General features: G+C 50.1%; 1 protein-coding gene across 10 annotated transcripts in view; it reads right to left on the bottom strand.

The window, feature by feature from the left end:
- The window catches only part of LOC146854297 (uncharacterized), a 175,933-nt gene that overhangs the window by 20,947 nt on the left and 135,599 nt on the right, over positions 1 to 19,387 (bottom strand). For all 10 annotated transcript variants that reach the window (XM_085652085.1, XM_085652082.1, XM_085652089.1 and 7 more), the window contains one exon: positions 10,447 to 10,716. In XM_085652085.1, coding sequence (XP_085508211.1) covers positions 10,447 to 10,716 — 270 coding nt within the window. The remainder of the gene's footprint in view (positions 1 to 10,446; positions 10,717 to 19,387) is intronic.

The raw sequence follows: 19,387 nt of genomic DNA, 5'->3' as shown, positions 1-19,387 counted from the left end.
GCTGGGAAGCCTGTTCTCATGGAGCCATAGTTGACAAACAGCTGGTCCGTCTTCCTAATGCCTCTGGTACTTGCCAGGTAGAATTTAAGTACCCTCCTGAGGTCTAAGGAGTGGAGCGACCGCTCAGCCGGGGTCGCTGGATTCGGGAAGAAGGATGGCAGAGAAATGGACTGATTAATATGAAAATCAGACACTACCTTAGGGAGAAAGGATGGATGTGCCCTTAAGACCACTTTGTGCTGGTGAAAAACTGTGTACGGTTCTTTAGTACACAGAGCCTGGATTTCGCTTACTCTGCGTGCCGATGTAATGGCTACCAGAAAAGCGGCCTTCCACGACAGATGCTGTAAAGAAGCTTTGTGGATCGGCTCAAAAGGTGGGCCCATCAACTTGGATAACACTAAGTTCAACTCCCACGGAGGCGAAGGGTTTCGAACAGGGGGGTAAACTTTTTTCAACCCCTGCAAGAAGTCCTTGACCACCTGCATCTGGAAAAAAGAAGGTTGACTGGGAGACCTCCTGTAAGCTGTAATGGCAGACAAATGGACCCTGATGGATGCATACTTCAAGCCTGATCTAGCTAAGTGAAGGAGGTACGGAAGGATGACGTCCTCCTGCCCCTTTGTAGGATCATGGTGATTCTCCCTACACCAAATGAAGAACCTCTTCCACTTAAACGCATAAGACGCTCTTGTGGAGGGTCGCTTCGCTTCCTTGAGAATATGCATGCAGTCAGGTGGTAGACCTAAATGTCCGTATTGCAGGACCTCAGGAGCCATGCTGTTAAGTTCAGTGAGGGAAGGTTGGGATGCAGAATCCTCCCGCCCATCTTGGACAGCAAGTCCGGCCTGCAAGGCAGCCGCCTGTGAGGTTGAACTGAGAGATGAAGAAGGTCCGGGTACCACCACTGGCGCGGCCAGTCCGGAGCTATGAGGATCATCTTCATGTCGGATCTGAGCAGCTTGGATACCACCTTCGGAATCAGAGGCAGGGGCGGAAAGGCGTAGGCAAATGTCCCTGACCAGTCCATCAAAAGAGCATTCCCCCTGGTCCCTGGACGGTGGAATCTGGACGCGAAGGCGTGGCATTTTGAATTTTCGTCGTCTGCAAACAGACCGATGTCTGGATGACCCCACCAACGGAACAGGTCCGCCACCACGTCGTCGTGCAGCACCCAGTCGGGCTGATCTTCGAAGTGCCTGCTGAGTGCGTCTGCCTTGATATTCAACTCCCCTGGAAGGTGTACTGCCACCACCGAGAGGTTCCGGGCGAGCAGCCAATGCCAGATCGCCTGCGCCTCCAGGGAGAGGGGGCGTGACCGAGTCCCGCCCTGTTTGTTCAGGTAAAACATGGTCGTGGTGTTGTCGGTCTGCACCAGGACTGAGTCGGTCTCGATTGCTGGGAGGAACGCCTTTAGAGCAAGATGGACTGCTCGAAGCTCTAGCATATTTATGTGGTAGCCCTGTTCTTTTGCAGACCACTGACCTTGTATCTGGAGGCACCCCATGTGGGCCCCCCATCCTTGTAGCGACGCGTCTGTTACCACTGTTTGCACCGGAAGTGGCTGGTGAAACGGGACTCCCACCAACAGATTGTTCTGACGAGTCCACCATGCTAGGGAAGATTTCGCTACCTGGGAGAGAGAGATTCGATCTCCCCAACGGCCTGTGGACTGATCCCATTGGTCCTCCAGAGCTTGCTGCAAAGGTCTCATTCGCAGCCTGGCGTGGGGAATTAGAAAAATGCAGGACGCCATGGAACCCAGCAGAGATGCTACCTGCCGAACTGACGGCCTCCGCATCTGCTGCATAAGCCTGCATTTTCTCTTCATTGAAGACAGTCTCTCCTCCGAAGGATACGCTCTTCCCACGCTTGTGTCCAGAACGGAGCCAAGATAGTGGATGGACTGAGTGGGCTGCTGCACGGACTTCGCCATGTTGACGTGAAGGCCGAGAGCGTGCAACTGTCTCAGACAGATTTGGAAGTCTTTCTTCACCTGCTGCTGGGTTGGAGCCTTCAGTAACCAGTCGTCCAGGTACGGGTAGATGAAGAGACCCTGCTTGTGTAGGCAGGCCGCCACCACTGTCATACATTTGGTGAAGACTCGCGGGGCCGACTTGAGTCCGAATGGGAGCACTTTGTACTGGTAGTGCTTGCCTCCAACCACAAACCGTAGGTACCTGCGGTGATGTTTCGCTATTGGAATGTGAAAGTACGCATCTTGGAGGTCCACCGAACACATCCAATCTCCGACTTGTAGATGTGGACATATTTGGTGAAGCGCCAACATACGGAACTTCTCCTTGACGATGACTTTGTTTAGGAGACGAAGGTCCAGAATCGGCCGAAACTTGTGCTCTTGATCTTTCTTGGGCACCAGGAAGTACCGGGAGTACACTCCTTTTCCGACCTGCGAAGGAGGAACCCTTTCTATGGCTTGCTTTTTCAGAAGGGACCTCACCTCCTGCTTGAGCAGGTTGAGGTGGTGAGGACGGGACCTCTTTGGCGGGATGTCTCTGGGACGCGCTCGAAAACGTAGCGCATATCCATGACGCAGTATATTCAGCACCCAGCGATCTTTTGTGATGCTGTCCCACTCTGCTAGATGTTGTGATGCACTTCCTCCCACTGGAGTGGGCAACGGCCGTAGAGGAAGCCACAGCTCATGACTTTCCTCCTCTTGTGGTAGTGGAGGACTGTTGCTGGTGTCCACCTCTGCCCCTGCCAGACTTTCCGCCTCGAAACTGGGTTTTCCCTTGGGGTTTGCTCTGAGACCACTGAGGGGTTTGAACCCTCTGTTGAGGCCCCTTGCGTTGGGTGGGTCGAAAACGGCGCTTGAATTCCTTTTTCTTCTCCAAGCCCACGGCTTTGAGGGTGTCCAGCTCCGTTTTCATGCGCCCCATCTCCTCAGCCGTGTGAGTGCCGAAGAGGGAGTTGCCAGAGAACGGGAGGTTTAAAATCCGTTGCTGTGCGTCTGGCTTGAGCCCTGTCAGACGTAACCAGGACGACCTCCTGGCGCAGACGCCGTGTGTGTAAGAGTGGGCTGAGATTAGCGCACCATCCGCCGCTGTGCTAATCGACTGATTAGCCACCAGTGCCCCTTCCGTAACAATCTCCTCAAAGTCCTTTTGGTCCTCCTTGGGGAGCTTGGATTTAAAACGCTCCATCGAGTCCCAGAGGGCCCTGTCGTACCTGCCCAGAAGCGCCGCCGCGCTGGAGATCTTGAGGGCCGCTGCCGCAGAAGAGCAGGCCCTGCGTCCCCATGAGTCCTGGGTTCTGCTCTCCTTATCTGGAGGGACGGAAGATGAGGCCGACGCCGTCTGACCCTTCCTTGCCGCTGCCACTATGACAGAGTCCGCAGGTGGGTCTATCTTCACAAAGACGGGGTCAGAGGTAGCTGGCTTGTATTTTTTCAGGATACGAGCCGGAACGGCTTTGACAGTCGCCGGGGTGAGAAAAGTGTCCATGACTGGTTCCATGATTCCTGGGACCAAAGGCAGCAGCGGATGAGAGGCAGACTTTTGGTGAAGTGTTTCAAAAATCACCGAGGTGGTGACTTGGGGGACTGACATCTCAATCCCCAGCTTCTGTGCTCCCCGCTGCAACACCTCCTGGTAGGTGTTGATGTCGTCTACGGGCGAGACCCTGGACACTGGGCTGCCCGAGAGCGTGGGAGAATAGTCCCTGATGGAGGACCTGGAGGACGAGGAAGAGGACGATGATGGAGTCCTTCTGCGCTTCCGGCGCTGATCACGAGCCCGTGAACCAGGTGAACGCTCCTCCCGTCTGGGGGAGCGCGATCTGCGTCGCCTGTCGTCCGGAGACCTCTGACGTGCTGGCCTGGGGGGACTAGCTCTGTCCACAGCCGCCACCAGCCGTTGCAGCGGAGAATCATGCACTGGACTGATGTATTCCCGCATCCTCTTTGTAGGCCCTGAGTCCTGCCAATGATGTGCTGGCAGTAGCCATCTGGGCGACAGATTAATGGTCTGAGTCTGAGGAGAAGACCTACGGGGTTGAACCGCAGGTTCTCGTGGATTTGCCGGTCGTGGAGAGGCCCCTGAGTGGGAGGAGGAATGGCGAGACGCCGACTCTGTCACCAGGACCACCGACCTGTCCGAGGCCTGTCTCGACGTCGAGCGCGGTCTTGACGTCGATCCGTGGTGTCGTCTCTTTTCTCGCCGGGACTCTCTCGACGTCGAACGCCGTCTCGATGTAGACCGGCGGCCATGTTCGGTGGGCGAAGCCTGCCGCCTCGACGTCGAGCGGCGATGTGAAGCCGACGACGGAGGCCTTCTCTCCCTCGACGCCGAACGCCGCGGGGACGCCGGCGGAGATGCTGCCACTCTCGACGTCGAGACGGATGCCAACCTCGACGCCGAACGTCGCTTGGATGACGACGGCGGAGGATCCTGTTGCCTCGACGTCGAACGCCGATGGAGCCTCGACGACGGAGGGGATGGAGCCCTCGACGACGGAGGGGTGACACTCCTCGACGCCGGTCGTCGCCTGGTTGACGACGGCGGAGGGTCCATGCTCCTCGACGCCGATCGACGTTGAGATGTCGACGGCGGAGGGTCCCTGCTCCTCGACGCCGAACGCCGCTGGGTTGGCGACGGCGGAGGCTCTCTGCTCCTCGACGCCGATCGTCGCCTGGTTGACAACGGCGGAGGTTCCCTGCTCCTCGACGCCGATCGCCGCCGGGTTGACGACGGCGGAGGGGTGGTGTCTCTCGACGCCGAACGTCGCCGGGTTGACGACGGCGGAGAGGCTCTGGATCTCGACGCCGATCGTCGCCGAGTTGACGATGGCGGTCTGGACTTCGACGTCGTACCTGCTCTCGACGGCGAGCCCGCTGTCGAGAACCTCTTTTTCGAAACACGACCTACCGGAACATCTTTTCTCAGCGCCGAGCCCGACGCTGAGGCGGAAGGACGAGAGGACTTGCTTCTAGATGAATCTTTATGCCTCTTGGAGCCCTTCCTCACCGGAGATCGGCCTCTGGATGGTTGTGCCAGGCCATAAGCGCGACTTCGCTCTCTGTCCTTCAAAGTTCTTTTGGACAGTCCCTGGCAGTGAGGACATGTGCTGGAATCATGATCCTCCGGTAGACACAGGATACAGACCCTATGAGAGTCAGTCCTGGCCTTTTTCTTGCCACATGCAGGGCAAGAATCGAAAAGAGAGGGCATTTTAAGATGGAAAAAATGCCCAAAAATGCCTAAAAAAGGCAGCCTCTTACTGACTTAGATGAAAAACGTCGAAGTAAGGGAAAAAACAGTTGAAAAACAGATAATATTTTCTGAGAAACTCAGAAAAAAGTGGAGCTCTGTTGCCAGGATCCTTCCAGAAGGAGCCGGAAAGAACAACTGACCTAACTGCCACCCCTGAGGCATGATGGGAAGGTGGGGGTCAGGTGTGCCTTAAAGGCACGGTGTCAGTTTTTGCTATGTAGCTATGAGTTAGCTTTTCAGTCTTTTTAGACTGGGTATTTGCAATGCAGCCTGGGAGCTTCCTATGCTTTCAGTGTTTTCTAAGAATTTCTGCTGTTTTCTAAGCATTAAAACAGTTTCCAAACAAGTTATAATGTTGTTTCTCATGTTTATAATGCTATTTTCTTATATGTAGTGGAAATTCCTTACAGCATGGTTCAGCTCTAGGGTGTTAGGGGCTGCAATTGCTTGTGTATACATATAGGTATATATGTATGGATATATATATATGTGGGGCACATATAATATACTGTTTCCGGGATCCCGCACATGGGCGGGAATATTCTAATGCTTATGACTATTGATGAGGATCCCCTGGAAGAGAACTGTACGATATGCAGACCTGGAGATGATGATCGATCCCCTGATGATTATCTAGATCTGATACTAATCTCCTTCGTGGCCGCTGCAGTCCTATCCCGCGACGTCGAAAGTCGATGATGTTTGCGTCACCATCGGTGCCGATTGCTGGGAATGCCGCTCCGCTTTCGACGGTGGTCTTGACGCCGATCGCCTATGGCGATGCGGAGACCTAGACGTCGACCTTCGCCGGCGGTCTGGTGACTTTGACGTCGACCTTCCATGACGTCGAGTTGAGGCAGACAACCTTGACGTCGAATGATGGGCCTTTGACGAGGACCTTGACGTCGATAAGACGCACTTGCGGCGAGATATATGTCGTCGCAGCTCTCGACGCGGACCCCTTCCAGATGGTCGGCGGAGAGTGTCTCGACATCGGCGGAAGCCTCGACGTCGACGGAGACTGTCCGGATCTCATCGGACTAACAGCCTTCGAGCCTGAAGTGCCGTGCCTCGACGCCGACTTACTTGTATGCAGCGGAGAATCTCGACGTCGAGATGGATGTCTTGAAGCAGAAGCAGCACTGGGTCTTTTAGACGGTGACTTTGACGGCGATCTCCTGGAACCTTGGTCTTCCTGGGATCAGGAGAGGTGGTATGTCGCCGTTTCTGAAGTAGTCTAGCTGAAGGTGGTTTGAAGGATGTATGGTCGCCTTCATGACGGCTTCTTTCCTTCTCCAGCTGGGCATGCAGCTTTATGCGCTATCGCGCAGAGTGCGCCTGGAAAATTTCTGGCAATGGGGCACTGGTCAGGATTGTGTGAAGTTGGAAGACACACAATACACATGTGGATCTGCCAGTGCCATCTTATTGCCACAGGAAGGGCATTTCCTGAATAAAGCAGGCATTCTGACTGGAAAAAAAATAGAATATACTAAGGAAACCGATACCAAAGGGGATGATGGACGGAGCGTTAGAGCAAATCAAACACTCACCAGATCAGTTGACTGGGGGCGAGTATTAGCTCAAACGCTCCGTCCATCATCCCCTTTGGTATCGCTTTGTTCGCCCTAAGTTGGCAGGGTATGTCCAGACGTGGGTCCCTTGCTCACTTTGCCACTGGAATCAAGATAGCCTGGCTGACTACGGTTATGAACCCGAAACCGGTCCCAGGATGCTTGTTTCCGGTCCAGGGAAGACATGGCTTGGCAGTTCGGGCTGGACTGTTTCCATGAGGCATAGGGTCAGACTGATTTGCATATGGCCATGTCTGAACTGGGGTGGTGGAGTGAGCTAAAGAATGATGATGGATTAAACCCAGATCAGTTGACTTAGGGGGAGGGGAGGAGGGGGTTTGGGGGAGTGTTTGATTAGCTCAAACGCTCCGTCCATCATCCCCTTTGGTATCGCTTTATACTAAGAAAACCAGCAGAATAAGCTTTCAGGAGCCAGAAAACGTCGAATTTTCTGAGAAAATCTGAAGAGAAAAACTTTCAGACAAAAAACTGAAGAGCTCAAGCTCCAGGATCCTCAGAAGGAGCCGGAAAAAAGAACTGACCTGTCACCTGTGGTGCATCATGGGAGCAAGGGGTCACCTTCAGGTCTTAAAGGCACGGTACCCCTACTCTAATGCCTTAAAGGCAAGGTGTCAGTTTTCTTGATACTCTACTGCAGCCTACAGGCAAATGCCTGCAATTACAAGTTTGCTTTATGCCAAAGCATTGTTGTGCGACAATTGGCTTAGTGCTTCCTTTTTTCCTTATGGGTTAGGGGTACTACAATGCAAACATATGTAATTCAGCATTTTTGAAATGTTTGAGACATTCTAGGCTGCATGTATATGTTTTCACATATGCATATATATGTATTTTCTATATGCTCCAGGATCCCGCACGTGGGCGGGTATTATTCATAGATTATGACTATTGATGAGTATCCCCTGGATGAGAACCCCGAAACCAGTCCTAGGATGCTTGTTTCCAGTCCAGGGAGGACCTTGCCTGGCAGTTCCAGCTGGACTGTTCCCATTGGGCACAGGGTCAAGACTGATATATGGCTGGGTCCAAACTGGAATGGCATGGTGAGCAAAAAAAACGATGGATTTAGGCCCAGATCTCTGTACTGGGGTGAATGTATGACATTGTTCTGCATTCTGTCCATCAATGGTACTTTTTGCATTTGTACACACACTAAACAGGGATGAGCGATAAGGAACTCCCTGCAGAGTGGCTGGACAAAACAGAAGGCAAATCGACTGCTTGCTGCCTTGATTGGAGAGATCACTGAATCCAATTTAGAGCAGGCCCAATGTCCCCCCACTTCTTGTAAACTCACAATTAGGCAGTCACGAGATGGTTTTCAATGCTGCAAAGAGGTCTGAAAGAAGCAGTCAGAGGAACTGCCTTGGTTGACAAACGCAGTTTATCCAGAATGGCCACCAATGTGGTCTTTATCAAGCCCACGGGGGAAACCTTATTGAGCAGTGTCAAACAGCTTCCTTCTCTTGAGAAAACAGAGGAGTTTAGTGCTTTCTCCAGAAGTTTGACTGGAAAAGGCAACAGAGATAGGCAGATAGTGTCTAGTGGCCAGCTAAGGGCTTCATAAGCACAGGTATCCAAAGTAGGTTACTTCAATGCCCAAGGGACTGTCTTCAGTTTGAGTGATAAATTGCAGACCTCCAGCAATGATGGAAGAAGGGACATAGAGGCCAATTTCCAAATTGCTACGGGTGCAGGATCCATCAGAGAACCAGAATCCGTACTTCTTCAAGTTTTCTAGCCTTTTGTATTCCTGCATTCAATTAAATGTCACTTGGGGTGTGTGTCCTCGTAAAACTGTTTTGGCGACGTCTTCAAAGGAAGCCATTGATGGACAGAATAATCCACAATTAAAAGCTCCTTAACAATTACTTGGCTCCATTTTGTTCTAATGAGGTTCCTCTATTATGTGGGAATCTAAAAATCAGACTGCTGTCATGAAGAAATGTTGCCAGGGATTTTGAGACTGTGTTGGAGTGGTCACCATAGAGGATGCTGAAATCTCCAAGTGCAATATACCATTTAAGTCTCCCAGATTCCTAGAGAGGAACATTCTAAGAGTTCTCCTAAAAAGAGAAGAACAGTGAAAATTGTACACATTGCCTTTAATGTGTAGTCCCAACCATCACCTTTGGAGTATTTTGCGACCAGCCAATGAATGAAAGGCTGCATAGAGCATGACCGCCTGTAGTCAAGGAAGACTATACACCTCTGGAGGGGTTACTTCAACGGAGTCTGTTTCTCCGGATAGGAGGGTCACGTTTGAATCTAGGATAGCTCTGCTGTACAACTAAAAGTAAAGGCAAGTTGTCATGGATTCACATGCTCTTTCTGAATAGACTAAAGAGGACCTTAGCCATTAGTTACTAAAGAAGATAGGAAACTAAGCTGACCTTTCATGTGATCAGGATACAGAGCTGCTTGGGCCACCTCTTCCTCATCATGCACAATTGTCCATGCTAGGAGGATGATTGTATTTTCAGAAAGCTACCTTGCAAATGTCTTGCCAGGACAGCAACAGTTGTTGTAGCCATAAGGAAATTCGCTTTAACCCTGCACTTCTGGTAGACTTCAACAATCAACTTGCTTTCGAATGTCATCTTGAGTGACGAGTTGAATGCTCGACCAGATTTTGTTCAATTGCCTTAACTGTTGGACCTGTCCTAAACAGATGGCTAACTGAATCTTTATCAACCTTCCATTTCTATCAACTGTCATTTGAAATCAGGTTTAATATATACATTAAGACAGTGCACCAATTTGATCTAAAGTATACTTGATATATTAAACTCTGTTTCAGGGAGACCACAGCAGCTGCATCCGAGGACCTCCCCTTGTGAATAATAAATTCGCAAATGTAAGAGTTAGTTCTCTGTTAGTCTATTAAACCAATCATGCAAAGTTCAGTTGGATTCACCTTAAACGCCGAGGGAGAGGAAAAAAAAAAAAAAAAAAAAAGTACAGGAGAGGTTGTGAAAGGAGTCAGTAATTTAGTCCCCCGAGCGAAGGCAAACAAAATCTACCCTAACAGCCCAAATTAAAGAAGTAAGAAACTGATTCGGCGGAGACTCCCCCCACCCCCCACCCCCTTTCTTCAAACCATAAAGGCATACCTCGCCATGCACTGCGTATGACCTCAAAAATTACATCTCTTGACATGTTCCGTAACATCATTGATAACATTTGAAAATAACATCATTGATGAGAACACTGTGCATGGCAAGGGAGCAAGCAATAGTTACTTCAGTTAAAACGGAAATTCACCAGTTATAGTCAACTGATGTTTTACGCCACTAAAACCTTTGGTTATTTCAGTGAAAATGTTTTTTAGAATATGCAGGGTGCAGATGAGTCTTACTGGAATAACCAAACACTCAACAATACCAGATTAACATCCTTTGTGCCAAACCAAAATTATAAGGTGTCTTAATTGGGCTGGTACAAGAATTGTCCATGGCAGATATGTATGCAGTTGCCTAAAAATGTATCTGGATCCTTGCACTCAACACTGAAGCTAGAATAGACTAGAATAGAATGACCCTTAAAAGGACAGACAGACAATTACTTTTCTGAGCATTTATCACATCATCTTCTGGTCAATTTATATTCTGCCTTACCCATCCTCCATGCTCTTTGATCCAGGGGCTGAACTTCTCCTTAAGGTACTTAACCCCAAATCCCAGTACTTTGTTCATGGGGTGGTGGTCAATGGCAGTGAGCTTGGTAGTGATGTCCATAGCAAACGCAATTTTCACACTCTGCTGCTGGATTTCCACCTCTTCCTCGATCACCTGATCTCCCACATACAGGTCAGACACTTTCTTGAAGTAACTATAAGATGTAAAGAGTTCGCAGATGCCCTGGTACAAGATTTTGTCCGATTTAATCTGCAAAAATTGACAGAAATTGTTCAGTCCCCAGTAGCAAACCCACCTTCTTTGAACCAAAATAAATGGGCCAATGTCAGTTATTAGAACATTGGAATGTTGAGCACTCCATTGAAGACAACTGGCTGGTAGAAGCCCGGAAAGCAACATTCCAATGTTTTTTTCATTTCACAGCTGTTGTGAACAAAGGCCTCACGAAGCCAGAGGAGAGTTGAACCCTTTCGGGCTTCCAGAGGCCTTTGTTTTTAATAGTTAGTAGAGGGCAGAAAGTTCTAATAGCCTTAGAGTCCCCCGTAGCGGGCTAAACCGGTTATTAAAGGCCCAAGTCGAAGGCGAGGCCCTTTAACAAAGGAGTAGGACTTGAATGGCGGTATAGCCCTGTTACGGCTAGATATAAGGCTAATAGAACATTCCGCCACTAGAGGGCACAATGGTCCAACAAATAAAAAAGGCCTCATGGAGCCAGAGGGGATTGGAATTCCCCTCGGGCTCCGTGAGGTCTTTGTTCACAGAAACAGCTATGAAGGACAACATTGGAATGTTGGAGCTCCCGGCTTCTACCAGCCATTAGAAGCGTGGAGCACTCTGCTGATTTTTAAAGGTCCTCGCCTTCGGCTTGGGCCTTGAACGCTGGGGCCTCGCCTTCGGCTTGGGCCTTGAACGCTGGGGCGGGGCTTTAATGGCTGGTATAGCCCGCTAGGTTGGGCTATAAGGCTATATTAAACTACCATATGTGAAACCACCAGGCATATCAAACATTCATGTGGGTATCATGGTTCCATGTATCCATTACACCCATAGCTAAACAAGAAACATTGGGGGCAACAGATTTTTAAGCACCGGAGGTAAATGATCCATTGAGAGCATATTATATACATTTTTAGTTTAAGTAATTCATAAAAACTCACTACAAAGTACATTATATCTAGTATATATGTATTCAAATTTATTTTACTGCTTAGAGGTGCAATCCTATCCGAAAATGCCATTTATACAAATGTCTTACACTTAAATATTTTACAAGTAATTTTAATATCACGATTAGAACACGGACAACTAAAGCAACTTTTTTCTTACAAAATGCCTTGCGATATCAAAAACACTGAATGTGGACAAGGTATTGGCGGAGCGGCTGGCCCCAACGGTATCGGCGTTGGTGCATAAAGACCAAAACGGTTTTGTGCCGAAGCGCAGCACCTCTCTTAATCTGCGGCGGTTTTTTCGGGTGGCTACTGACGGGGCGCAGCACTGGCCTAGGGCGGGCTGTTTGGTCTTCGAGCTCGAAAAGGCCTTCGACTATCTTGAGTGGGGGTACCTGGTGGCGACGCCGTCACATTATGGGCTGGGCCTTGCGTTCCTCCAGATGGCGGCACTACTCTATAAGAACCCTGTGGTGAGGGTGAGAACTGGGCCATACATCTCGGCCGCCATCCCGGTCGGCCGCGGTACAAGGCAGGGGTGTCCTCTCACCCCATCCTTTTCACGCTTGCAATAGAGCCTTCGGCTGCTACGCTTCGTAGAGTACTGACGGACGGCATCCCCCTGGGCGAAGCGACCCACCGGGTATCACTATACGCGGACGACCTTCTGGTCTTTGTCAGAGATGTGACGCCCATCCCGGGGGAATTGGAGCGCGCCCTGTCCGACTTCGCCGAGCTTTCAGGTCTCCGGGTGAATGCCGCCAAGTCGTGTCTCTATGCGTTCCGAGCAGAGACTCGGTGTAGGAGAGTAGGGTCTGCTTTCTATGTTCACCCCCACTTTTTGCTTTTGCTTTACTGGTTTTCGACTTAGATGTGGCTGTGGGCCTGCTAATCAGACCCACAGCCCTGCTGTTCTCTCTCTAAATTAATACTATGTACTTTAGGTGCATAACCCAATTGGATAGGATCACCTTATTGGCCCCTGTACAGTGTACCCTAGGTACCCAGGGCATAGGTGTACCCTAGGCCTACCAGGGGCTGCAGCATGTATTATGCAAACCCTGGCCTTCCATTATGACACAACTGGCTGATCACTCAGCTGGGGCAAGGTCGTGTAATCACCCCTTGCTTAGGTGTAGTATTCCTATACCTACCTTATATATAGACACATGTGTACCTATCAGCCACTCCTATGGCAGGCCTTAACAATCCTGGAGGCAGAGTGCTTGGTAACATGTGAGATAGTGCTCTAGCATGAGCTGAGCCTGTCTGCAGCTTTCGGAACCATGTCCTTATAGCTGTTCTATGATATAGCCTACCATATACTCTTAAAGTGCCTTATAATCTTAGACGATTATGGTAACTATGGTTTGGCTTTATCAAAACATGTCGTGTAAGGTGTCTAACACTTTGGAATAATACCCCCATCCCATTTCTGGTGATGAGGATATTATCCCTCCCTTCTAGAGGGAGAAGACATGTTGAAACCTACTTACCCGGTTAAAGTTAACCAGAGCCCCAGCATCACAAAATGGATGCTGCTGCCACGACACAAGTCTGACCTCCTGCTGCTGGGAGTGATCCCGGCACAGAAGGCTTGGACAATAGGTTTCCTGCCTTGGGAGGTGCGAGCACCACCCCAGACAGGCCTTAGTGTATTGGGGCAGGGAGGGATGAAAGAAACTAGACACTGCCTGGGGCACACAAGGTGTCCCATGCATAGTCCAGTTCAAACCGGTGCTGGGGCACTCCAGCCCCAGTCCTGGCGCGAAACTGGACAAAGGGAAGGGGGTGTAACCACCCCCCTCCCAGGTCCCACCCATAAGGCGTGACCTAGCAGGAAACCCAGCTCCCCAAATTAGTATAAGTGTGGTAGCTGGGCCCCAGGAAATTAGATTATCCTGAACCTGCAACTTGAACAGAAACTCTGGACCTTCGACATAAGAAGAAGACTGAAGAATCTCCCTAGTGGCCAAGGAGTGGCTACCCTGTGCGAACAGGCACCATCAAGACTTACCCTTTGCTTTGCTGAAGTTCTACGAGGGACCGACTGCAGAGCCTGACCAGAGTCTTGACTTCCAGACTTCTCCGACCCTGATCCACATGCACAGCCGAGCTGAGATCCGTGGAGGCGACGAGAGACGTGGGACCGGCTACCTGGGAAAAGTGGAGAGTATCTTCCAGCGCAGCTTCAGAGGCACCCTCGAAGTTGTGCACCGGGGATTGAGAAGCCCCAACCCCAAGCACCATCTGCACCGAAGATCAGCCCCCCACACTCCACGAGCCCTGCGTGGGGCCCTTCTGCATTTTCTTGCTTGCCGCGTCTGTCCGGTTGCTTTCCCGTTGGCTAGCAACCTTTGCGACGACACACCTTTGATTTTCCACTGCTGGTTTGGCTCCTCCAGACTGGCTCATGCTCCTCTGCAAAAGAGAAGCACCCCAGACCTTCCTGGTCTGCACCAGAAGCTTGTCCTCCATTCTTCGTGGGTTCCGCTTGCCAAGGCTTGGTGAGTCCTAGTTCGACTTCGACGCCGCCAGCAAGAGCCTTCGTGGGACAGCTCGCCTCCCGGTCCTGGTCGTCCGACGTCTCCTGGTACCCGTGGCTGCTGCGACAAGCTTCACCTCTTCACCTGCATCTTCACGGCATCGCCTGGTTCCTTCCTGGTTCCTTGTGGTCACTGGCCAGTGACCCAGACTCTGTCCCTTCTGCTTGCAGGTATCCTTCCTTCTTGATCCCGGCCTTGGGATCCACCGGACACTCTTCACTGACTGCCTGTCAGCAACTTTCCTTCAGGCATCCATAGAAGTCCATGACGAAACCCGACGCAAGTTCACACCTATGCACCCGCAGCCCGTGGGCTAGGTAACTTGGGTACTTCGGTGCTCACAAGGGTATTGACTATCCTAGGGTCTAGTTTCCGAGTCTCGACTTTCTAGCTATACCAGAAGTGTCCTAAAACTGCTTATTTCTATCGATTATACGCATTACGCGTGAGTGTTTCCACTCTGCACCTGAATCCCGTGGGCCTCCCACTTCCAAACCTTGGGTAGTATAGTGTAGCCCCAGCGATTCCCTAGGCCTAGGCCTATCCTATTTCCGTGACAGTGGTCCTTATACCACTTACTTAGTATATGGTTTGCGTGGCCCCTAGGGCCTAAGGAGTAGTTTCTTACCTGTAACTCCAGTTCTGTAGTAGGGGTATCTCTGTTATAGTCATAATCTATGAATAGTCCCGCCCATGTGCGGGGACCCCGGAGCAATCAAAATATCTCAAGCTGTCCTGCATTTGCAAACCTGCAAAGACACTTAAGAGACAGACAAAAATAATACAGCCTAATAACAACACGGCTGCACTGGCCAGCACTTCCTCTGAAGTGAACACAAAAGCCAAAATAAAGTTTAAATGTCATTTTAATTCACATCTGACATGTTCCTTTATTGTATCACACTCCCTTCACCAAAATCCCTTTAAACAATAGAGAGGAAGGGGTGGACAGACAAGCCCTATAGGCTGTCATTATGTGTCTGCTAAAGGGATACCGTGCCTTTAAGAAACTCTCCAGAGACCCCCGGTATCCCAGGATACACAGCCCAAGCAAGTTACTTTCAGTTCTTTTTGAAGGTGTATAACATGCCTGATACTGTCAGAATTACTCCACCGGGGAGGAGGGAGGGTCGCTTATGACTAACAGATACCCCTACTACAGAACTGGAGTTACAGGTAAGAAACTACTCCTTCTGTAGTAGGGGATCTCTGTGTATAGTCATAATCTATGAATAGAATGGCAAGCCCATCCCCAACCAACAAACAGCGGTGGAGTAAGAACCAAACACCAACAAATCACTGTGCAAACAAATTCCTCAGCGAAGCCTGTCCAACCTGCGCATCTGCCCTAGCATCAGAGTCCAGGCAGTAATGCTTTGTAAACGTATGGACCGACTTCCAGGTGGCAGCCTTACAAATGTCAGCAATTGGAACATTCCTAAGCAAAGCTGTAGTAGCTGCTTTGCCCCTAGTCGAATGCGCTGTAGGCTTACCCCCTAACGTCTTATTAGCTTTCTGATAACAAAGCTGAATACAGGACACAATCCATCTAGAGATGGACTGTTTCGAGGTAGCTAGACCAGTTCTTACTGAACCATAATTTACTAACAGTTGATCCGACCTGCGGATGTCTTTTGTCTTATCTAGATAGAATTTCAACACCCTACGCACATCTAGTGAATGCAGAGACCTCTCCGCCGGAGAGGAGGGATGCTGAAAAAATGTAGGCAAAGTTATCATTTGATTTACATGGAAATCAGATATCACCTTAGGCAAAAATTTAGGATGAGTACGCATCACTACTTTAGAGGCATGGAACACAGTATACGGCTCTTGACAACACAGAGCCTGAATCTCACTTACCCTCCTGGCCGATGTAATGGCCACAAGGAAGGCAGCCTTCCAGGACAAATGCTGCAAAGAAGCCTTATGAATAGGCTCAAAAGGCTCCCTCATCAATCTGGACAACACCACGTTCAATTCCCATGGTGGAGAAGGTTGTCTAACAGGGGGAAACACCTTACGCAAACCCTCCAAAAAATCTTTAATCACAGGTGTAGGAGAGTAGGGTCTGCTTTCTATGTTCACCCCCACTTTTTGCTTTTGCTTTACTGGTTTTCGACTTAGATGTGGCTGTGGGCCTGCTAATCAGACCCACAGCCCTGCTGTTCTCTCTAAATTACTACTATGTACTTTAGGTGCATAACCCATTTGGATAGGATCACCTTATTGGCCCCTGTACAGTGTACCCTAGGTACCCAGGGCATAGGTGTACCCTAGGCCTACCAGGGGCTGCAGCATGTATTGTGCCACCCCTGGCCTGGCCTTCCATTTTGACACAACTGGCTGATCACTCAGCTGGGGCAAGGTCGTGTAATCACCCCTTGCTTAGGTGTAGTATTCCTATGCCTAACTTACATATAGACACATGTGTACCTATCAGTCACTCCTATGGCAGGCCTTGACAATCCTGGAGGCAGAGTGCTTGGTAACATGTGAGATGGTGCTCTAGCATGAGCTGAGCCTGTCTGCAGCTTTCGGAACCATGTCCTTATAGCTGTTCTATGATATAGCCTACCATATACTCTTAAAGTGCCTTATAATCTTAGACGGTTATGGTAACTATGGTTTGGCTTTATCAAAACATGTCGTGTAAGGTGTCTAACACTCGGGAATAATACCCCCATGCCATTTCTGGACATGAGAATATTATTCCCCCCTTCTAGAGGGAAAGACATGTTAAAATCATACTTCAACTGTTAGCCTCTGACCAAAGCCTCAGCATCACAAAATGGATGCTGCTGCCACGACACAAGTCTGACCTCCTGCAGCTGGGAGTGATCCCAGCCAGGGAGGCCTGGACAATAGGTTTCCTGCTTGGGGAGGTGCTAGCACCTCCCCAGACAGCCTTTAGTGTATTGGGGCAGGGTGGGCTGAAAGGAATGAGACATGCCTGGGGCACACAAGGTGTTCCTTGCATAGTCCAGTTCAAACCGGCGCTGGGGCACTCCAGCCCCAGCTCTGGCGCGAAACTGGACAAAGGGAAGTGGGTGTAACCACCCCCTCCCAGGTCCCACCCATAAGGCGTGACCTAGCAGGTATCCCAGCCCCCCAGATTAGTATAAGAGTGGGAGTTGGGCCTCAAGACTTTAGATTATCCTGAACCTGCAAAACTGAACAGAAACTCTGGACCTTCGACATTCGACGAAAGAAGAAGACTGAAGAATCTCCCTTGTAGCCAAGGAGTGGCTACCCTGTGCAAACAGGCACCATCAAGTGACTACCCTTTGCTTTGTGAAACGTTCGACGAGGAACCGACTGCAGAGCCCGACCAGAGCCTTGATTTCCAGACTTCTCCGACCCTCATCCACATCTGCAGCAGAGCTGAGATCCGTGGAGGCGACGAGCGACGTGGGACCGGCTACCTGGGAAAAGTGGCTAGTAACTTACAGCGCAGCTTCTGAGGTACCCTCGAAGTTGTGCACCGGGGATTGAGAAGCCCCAACCCCAAGCACCATCTGCACCGAAGACCAGCCCCCCACACTCCACGAGTCCTGCGTGGGGCCCTTCAGCATTTTCCTGCTTGCCGCGTCTGTCCGGTTGCTTGCCCGCTGGCTAGTGGCCTCTGTGACGACGCTCCCTGAAATCTTCTGCGCTGGTTTGGCTCCTCCAGACTGGCTCCCGCTTCTCTGCAAAGGAGAAGCACCCCAGACCTTCCTGGTCTGCACCAGAAGCAAGTCCCTTGTTCTTCGTGGGTTCCGCTTGCCAAGGCTTGGTGAGTCCTAGTCCAACTTCGACGCCGCCGACAGCAAGAGCCTTCGTGGGACAGCTCGCCTCCTGGTCCTGGTCGTCCTCGACGCTTCCTGGTCCTCCTGGCTGCAGCGACAAGCTTCACCTTCACCTGCAACTCTTCACGACATCGCCTGGTTCCTTCCTGGTTCCACGTGGTCACTGGCTAGTGACCTTGACTCTGTCCCCTCTGCTTGCAGGTTTCTCCTCTTCTTGATCCCAGGCTTGGGATCCACCGGACACTCTCTCCTGACTGCCTGTCAGCATCTTTCTTCAGGCATCCATAGGAGTCGACGACGAAAACAACGCATCTTCACCCCTATGCACCCGCAGCCTGTGGGCTAGGTAACTTGGGTACTCCGGTGCTCATCAGGATAGTGACTATCCTAGTGTCTAGTTTTCAAGTCTCAACTTCCTAGCTACTCCGGAAGTGTCCTAAATCTATCTAATTCTAAACTATAACATTGCTATTGACTTTTACGCATTACGCGTGAGTGTTTCCACTCTGCACACGAATCCCGTGGGCCTCCCACTTCCTAACTAACGCTAGTGTAGTGTAGCCCCAGCGATTCCCTAGGCCTAGGCCTATTCTATTTCCGTGACAGTGGTTCTTATACCACTTACTTAGTATATGGTTTGCGTGGCCCCTAGGGCCTAACTGTATTACTTACCTGTGTGACTTACTGTATGCATTAATAAGACTGTGTTGTACTTACCTCTAAACTCATAAAGAGTGCTGAGGGTTTGCTTAGAATAAATACACTTTATTTTATATATATATCTGTTGTGGTGTCCTTTCATTTGGTATTCAAGGGATTATATATGGTATCACAGCTGGCTTCACATGCCATTCAGAGTTTAGCCTAAGACTGCTCTTGTCCATGCTACCACTAGGATAGCTGGTCTATAAGGTTGACTTTACAACCAATCACCATAAGGGTATTTGGACTGATATAAGGTGTACACTATAACTAGTGACATCATACATCAGGCCAACTTCTCACATTGGTGAGCAGCGGTTGGGATCTGAGCTTGCTGTTGTAATACCATTGTAATCTTGAGATACTAAATTGAAAGATCACACAGATATTGTCTAGGTACATATAACATAGATTATTATACTTAAGTCCTACTGGACTTTGTAGTTGTAGGTTGAAGGGAATAACACACCCTGACTACAACTACTAGAAAGGTTTAGTAGATACAACTAGTGTAGGTAGGTGCACACACCACACCCTCACTAGATCATGCCTCTGGGAGGAGATCAAGTAGATGCTCTCTCAGGAGGGGCAGGTCTGCAGAAGACCCCCTCTAGGTATGATACCTTAACATTCCAGGAGATGAGACAATTGTGTACCTCCAGAGGAATAAAACAGGGTGCAAACCCTACCCTCCTTCAGTTAAGACAACTCCTAG

This window comes from Triturus cristatus, chromosome 4_1, assembly GCF_964204655.1.
Source record: "Triturus cristatus chromosome 4_1, aTriCri1.1, whole genome shotgun sequence".
NCBI classification, from domain to species: domain Eukaryota; kingdom Metazoa; phylum Chordata; class Amphibia; order Caudata; family Salamandridae; genus Triturus; species Triturus cristatus.
Note: the sequence above shows the minus strand (reverse complement) of the source record. Positions and strands in the feature narration are given on the sequence as shown.